Source organism: Alligator sinensis, unplaced genomic scaffold (assembly GCF_000455745.1).
Source record: "Alligator sinensis unplaced genomic scaffold, ASM45574v1 scaffold384_1, whole genome shotgun sequence".
Classification (NCBI taxonomy): domain Eukaryota; kingdom Metazoa; phylum Chordata; order Crocodylia; family Alligatoridae; genus Alligator; species Alligator sinensis.
Window position 1 is genome coordinate 568,118 of NW_005842902.1, and position 6,000 is coordinate 574,117.

At 45.5% G+C, this 6,000-nt stretch overlaps 1 protein-coding gene across 1 annotated transcript in view; it reads right to left on the minus strand.

Annotated features, from left to right (window-relative positions):
* Window positions 1–5,999, minus strand: part of CCDC6 (coiled-coil domain containing 6) — a gene marked incomplete at its 5' end in the record, with an annotated part of 91,463 nt that extends 85,464 nt beyond the window's left edge. Inside the window, 1 exon segment of the mRNA XM_006035980.3 lies at window positions 5,844–5,999. Coding sequence (XP_006036042.2) covers window positions 5,844–5,999 — 156 coding nt within the window.
* Between the last annotated feature and the right edge of the window lies 1 nt (window position 6,000).

Consider the following 6,000-nt stretch of genomic DNA (forward strand, 5'->3'; position numbering starts at 1 on the left):
TAAATAGATTCATAGGTGTAGGATCAGAAGGGACCTGAGTAGATCAAGTCTGACCCCCAGCCCTGAGCAGGAGTGAATACTGGGCTCATATGACCCCAGCTAGGTAATTATCAAGCCTCCTCTTAAAGACCCCCAAGGTAGGAGCCAGCACCACTTCCCTTGGAAGTTGGTTCCAGATCCTAGCTGCCCTGACTGTGAAGTAGTGCCTTCTAATGTCAAGCCTGAACCTACTCTCAAACAATTTATGGCTGTTATTCTTTGTTACTCTGGGAGGTGCTGGGGGGAACAGGGTCTCTCCCATTCTCCGCTGGTCCCCCCCGGTAAGTTTATAGATGGCCACCAGGTCCCCTCTCAGCCTCCTCTTGTGAAGGCTGAACAGGTTCAGGTCCCGTAGCCTCTCCTTGTAGGGTCTGCCCTGCTGTCCCTGGATCATGCAAATGGCCCTCCTCTGGACCCTCTGGATGCTATCCACATCCCTCCTAAAGTGCAGCGCCCAGAACTGGACACAGTACTCCAACTGCGGCCTGACAAGTGTCACATATAGGGGGAGGATCACCTCCTTGGCCCTGCTCATGATGCATCTGTGGATGCATGACAAGGTGCAGTTAGCCTTCTTGACCACGTCCTCACATTGGCAGCCCATGTTCATTTTGGAATCGATAAAGACTCAAAGATCCCGTTCTGTCACTGCGCTGACGAGAAGGGAGTTCCCCAGCCTATAGGTATGCTGCTGGTTTTATTGCCCAAGTGCAGTACCCTGCACTTGTCAGTATTGAATCCCATCCTATTCTCATTCACCCACCCCTGTAACCTGTCCAGGTCCAGTTGTATCCTGTCCCTCCCTTCTACCGTGCCCACCTCACCCCAAATCTTGGTGTCATCAGCGAATTTGAACAGGGTGCTTTTCCCCCCCTCATCCAAATCACTAATAAAGAAAATGAACAGTACAGGCCCAAGGAACGAGCCTTGGGGGACCCTACTGCCCACACCCCTGCAGGTCGAATATGACCCATCCACCACCACTCTCTGGGTGCAGCCCCTCAGCTAATTTGCAATCCATCTGCGTAGGCATCAGTGCCACAGTCACCTAGCTTTTTAATGAGAATGGGGTGGGAGACGGTGTCAAAGGCATTACTGAAGTCCAGAAAAAGACAACATCCACCACGACACCTGCGTCCAATGATTTTGTGACCTGATCATAGAAGGCAATCAGGTTGGTCTGACAGGACCTGCCTCTAATGAACCCATGCTGGTTGCCCCTGATCATCATCCCCCCTTCCTTCATAGATATGCTCCTGGATAATTTTCTCAAAGAGCTTCCCCAGGATCGAAGTAAGACTACCGGGCCTATAGTTGCCCAGGTCTTCCCTTCTCCCTTTTTTGAAAATGGGAACCACAGTGGCCTTCTTCCAGTCTTCTGGCATCTGGCCAGACCACCATGAGTGCTTGTAAAGCCGTGCCAGGGGCCCCGTGATAACCCCTGCCAATTCCCTCAGAACCCTGGGGTTGAGAGCATCTGGACCTGCTGATTTGAACACATCCAGCCCCTCCAGAAGTTCCCTAATTCAGTCCTCCCTTACCCTAGGCCTGGTGGAGTCACTCCTGAGTCCATCTTGAATCCTGGTGGGGGAGAAATCCTGGTCCCTGCTCAGAAAAATGGAGGCAAAGAATTTGTAAAAAAGGTCTGCTTTTTCATCTGGGCAACCACCAGATTGCCAAGCGTATCCTGCAGGGCCCCACATTGCCTGGTGCCTTCTTTTTGCTCCCTATGTATTTAAAAAAGACTTTTTTGCTGTCCTTGATCCTTGATGCAAGCCCTAGTTCTGTACCTGCCTTAGCTTTCCTAATAGCCCCCCTACAAACCTGAATGATGGAGGTATACTCCTCTTTGGTGACAGCCCCTCCTTTCCACTGGGTGTACGCCTCCTTTTTGGCTTTCAGGTGTTCCTAAATGCCTTTCGCAAACCAGGGGGGCTTTTGAGCACTCTTGCCCCCTTTGATTCTAGTTAGGACTGACACCCCCTGGGCTTGGAGGATCATCTCCTTAAGGAATGACCACTCGTCTTGGACACCCAGTTCCCCTACCCTCCAGGACCCCAGTGCCCCTCCTACCAATCTCAACTCATTGCAGTTGGCCCTCTTGAAGTCAAAGTCTACTGCCTTGCTGCAGGCCCTTGACACCCTGAGCTGGATGGTGAATTCCAGTAGGTGACAGGAAAGAGCAAAAAGATTCAGGCTTGTCAAACAGAAACCAAAAGAGGCAGAGTTATCAAGTTATCATTAGTGCAAAGGTGTGTGTAACACACACCCACAGATGCATGAATGACACTTGTCCCTAGTGGCTGAGTGTGGCGGTGCACCTCCTATGAAAAGGCGGGCCACCATCTGCAGGCAGTCAGTGATTGCTGCTGGCTGCTGCTGCCAGCAGCTCACCACCCTCCCCCCACACCAGCGCCGGCAGCATCTGTGGAGCTCCCCACTTACCACCGCAGAGCTCTTGCAGCCGTGTCCCCCCAGCCGCTGGGGAACAAGCATTGTTCATCCGTCTGTGGGTGTGTTACACACACCTTTGCACTAATGTAACTTCTAATATTTAAGTTTCCTATGTTATTTCCATTCAAATCAATTCTGCTTCATTAATAATAAAAATAAAAGCTGATCCGTGACATCACTGCCATAGCTAACGCACACTTACGACCACTACATCTACCAAGAATTAGGGTTAGATTTCGTGGAACTAAATACACAGAAGTATTTTCTTTAGTGCTGCTGTATACAAGAGGTGTATGAGAACAGCTGCTTTTCACCCATCTTCCAAATAAAACATTTACTTACTTGTGGCTCCAAATCACTTTTAATTTTCTCTAACAAACTGTGACCAACCACTTCCAGTCTGGAGTAATAGGGCATGGCATATTTCGACTATAAATGTTATTAAAGGATTGTGTAAAGTATGGTGCACAGTCTTGAAAAGTTATGTTTTATGATGATCCAAAACACTACAACTCTGTATTTTTTTTTAAAAAGTAGACATAATAAGTGACAACTGGCAGGCCACTTTTAATGCTGACAGGTTGAAAAGGGCAAAATACGTCTAAGGAGCAGACAGTAGAAATAGAAAGCTCTACTACATGTCCATAATTTCAATTGCAAGGTTCCACTTGAAAGAAACATTCTGATACCTTCTCCAAGGCCTCTACACCTCCTTACTGATTTTATTTTCCTAATCACCTCTACTTTTTTAAGCTTCAGCAGCTAATTCAAACAACTGACTATACTCTGGATTTTTTTGCTTCATGCTTACCATTATGTTGCCTCATTCTATTTTCAGTATTCTAAATAGTGTGTTTTACTGTCCAAACCACTTCTAAGACCTAATTCAACAGAGATTTTTCTAAAGATGTTGATTTACCCAACCCACAGGTTGCTATGGAAATGTTGCACCTTTTCTCCATTCCTCTGAGATCTTGTAAAAAGATCTCCATTACTGGACTGCAGACTTGAACAAAAATAGCAAAAACAGAATTAATGTACGATTAGTATCTAAACTCATCAGCCCCCAAAGTAAACTTCAGAGAATATTTTATGGAAATTAGACTTTTTGTACTTATTATCTTTAGAAATTGTTCAGTGATAATTTTTAAAGTCCTGATGAATCTCTCTCCTCACTGCAAAGTCAAAAGAGATTTCCAATTGACAAGATCCCCAACCCCTGACAACAGGGCCAGAAGATATTACTGCTACCTTACAAAAACCACAACATGTATATTTCAGCTAATACTTGATGATAAGTGAATATTTCTGCAACTAGCACTATTTTTGTCAGTCTTCAATAAAAATTCAAACTCTTAATTTTCACTCATTTTTGACTACAGAAAAATACTAACACAATTCTTCTGTTGCAAATTACACAGGTCAGAATGTTTTGAACACTATGGATTCCCATTTGAAATCTCTAGGTTAAACTTTTCAATCAGGTTTGCACACCTACTAACATTGTGTGGTGTCCTGTGGTACCCTTGAAAAGAAACTAAAATACCCCAGGGTGCCACAGCATCCAGGTTAAGACTCACTGTGCTAAACATCAGAATACCTAGTAGGGGAACAAAAGAGGTTCCTCATGATTGGTTCCAGAGCTTCACCCAGACCCACCAGATCTAACAGCCTATATGTCGTTACTACCAATAAGATGTGAAGTTATTACCAATAAAATGATGATTATATTTGGAAAAAAGCTAGGTCCGACAGTAGATTCTTACAACAGACTTTACATTCTAAGAGAATGATGCTGTATACCAACGTCTAGTTATCTGAGTAAAGACATGTAGGATCCAACCTAATTTCAACTGTCACAACTTTTATCACAAGTATAAAAAAACCTGCATGTTAGCTCAGAACTTAAAATACTATCACCTAACTAAACATACCAAGCTATTTACCTAAAAGCACTTAAATATGAATATCATGGAACACTTATGGAAAATAAATTTGTCAATATATTTATAGCCCCATCAGATAATCCAAGGGGCTAATACATTTCTTTTTTTCTCCCTTAAGGTTCATAAATCACTCGCCCTACCTCTCACAGGCCAAAACAAAGGGCTTCATACATTTTTTAAATTATTATTTTAAGGTTAACAATGCCCTTATTTATTATTTAAAAGGGTATTCAACTTTTACACAATTTAGTACTTGGACTTCCATGTCTACCACAATACTGTAAAAATTCTTCTTTTAAAATACTACTTAAATGAAGGAACAAGCTTTTCAAGTCTTATTTTAAATGAGCTCCCAAGCAATCTATTCAAGTTAACTGGACAGCAAACACACAAACATGTACTAGTATTAGTATGAGAAAGTTTGCAGTTTACCACCACTTGCTGCTCACATTTGGTGCTGATAAAAGCAGGGTATGAAAAACTATAACTTGCTGATCCTCAAACTATCTTCCATTCCAGTGCACGTCATACCCTGCCTGAAGGGTTCTGTGAAATCCCTAGTCTTATTCTTTGCACAAAATTCCCAGAGGCTTCCTTTCCATTAAAACGATTTTATACCATCTACCTTAACAAGGTCACGCTTGTCAGTTGTCTAACATGAAAAGCTGTACCAATAAAATCCCAGGTATTAACGCAAAATTAAGCACTTATTCTTTAATAGCCACGGTGAAGAAATCATCAATTTTGGTCCCCTGTTTGATTTAATCACGTCTAATCGTATTCACGCAGCATCTGGGGGTGGTGCAGAACCAGCAGCAGGAAGAGTAAGATGCCTAAACCAGCCATTCTCAACCCGAGGCCCATGTAATGCCTGCCCTGTAGTGTGTGTACACACAACTCATAACAAACCTACAACCTTAAAAGCCTCTACCGCGCTGAGGTCTTCCCAAGTTCCTTGCAACAGGAGAACTGCTTTGATATTTTCTTGTAAGCAAAGAAACACCAAGCGCTGGCATTTTCATGGGAACTGCCTCCAGTCTAAAACAAGGTCGAGAGCTGCTGACCTGAGCAACGGTGGGGCCCCCAGTGCTATTTTTGGCTCCTGCTTTTAAGGGAGAAAAAGAACCAATTTTACAGGAGACAGACAAGGCCCAGGGCAGGTTTCAGAGCTGCTGCAGGAGATCCAGACAGTGGAGGCAGCAGACCACAGGCAGGGGCAGCGCGGGACTGGGACTCAGAACCGCCCCGGGCCGCGGCAGGGAGGGGGAAGGATCCTGCTGGAGCCCAAACACCCCGAGGCCTCCGGGCCTGCCCGGCCGCCCCGCCCGAGGATCTTAGGGCCCCTTCGCCGCCCCCAGTGCGCGGGAAGGCGCCACCCGCCCCGCGGCCTGGCCGGGCACTCACGATGGTGACGCTGGCCTTGCGCAGGTCGCGGTTCTCCTCCTGCAGCGCCTTGCACTTGAGCTTGTAGGTCTCCAGCTCGATCTTGAGTACCTTGTTTTCCTGCTGCAGCGAGGCCAGGAGGTTCGTCAGCTCCTCCAGCCGGAACGGCGAGATCACG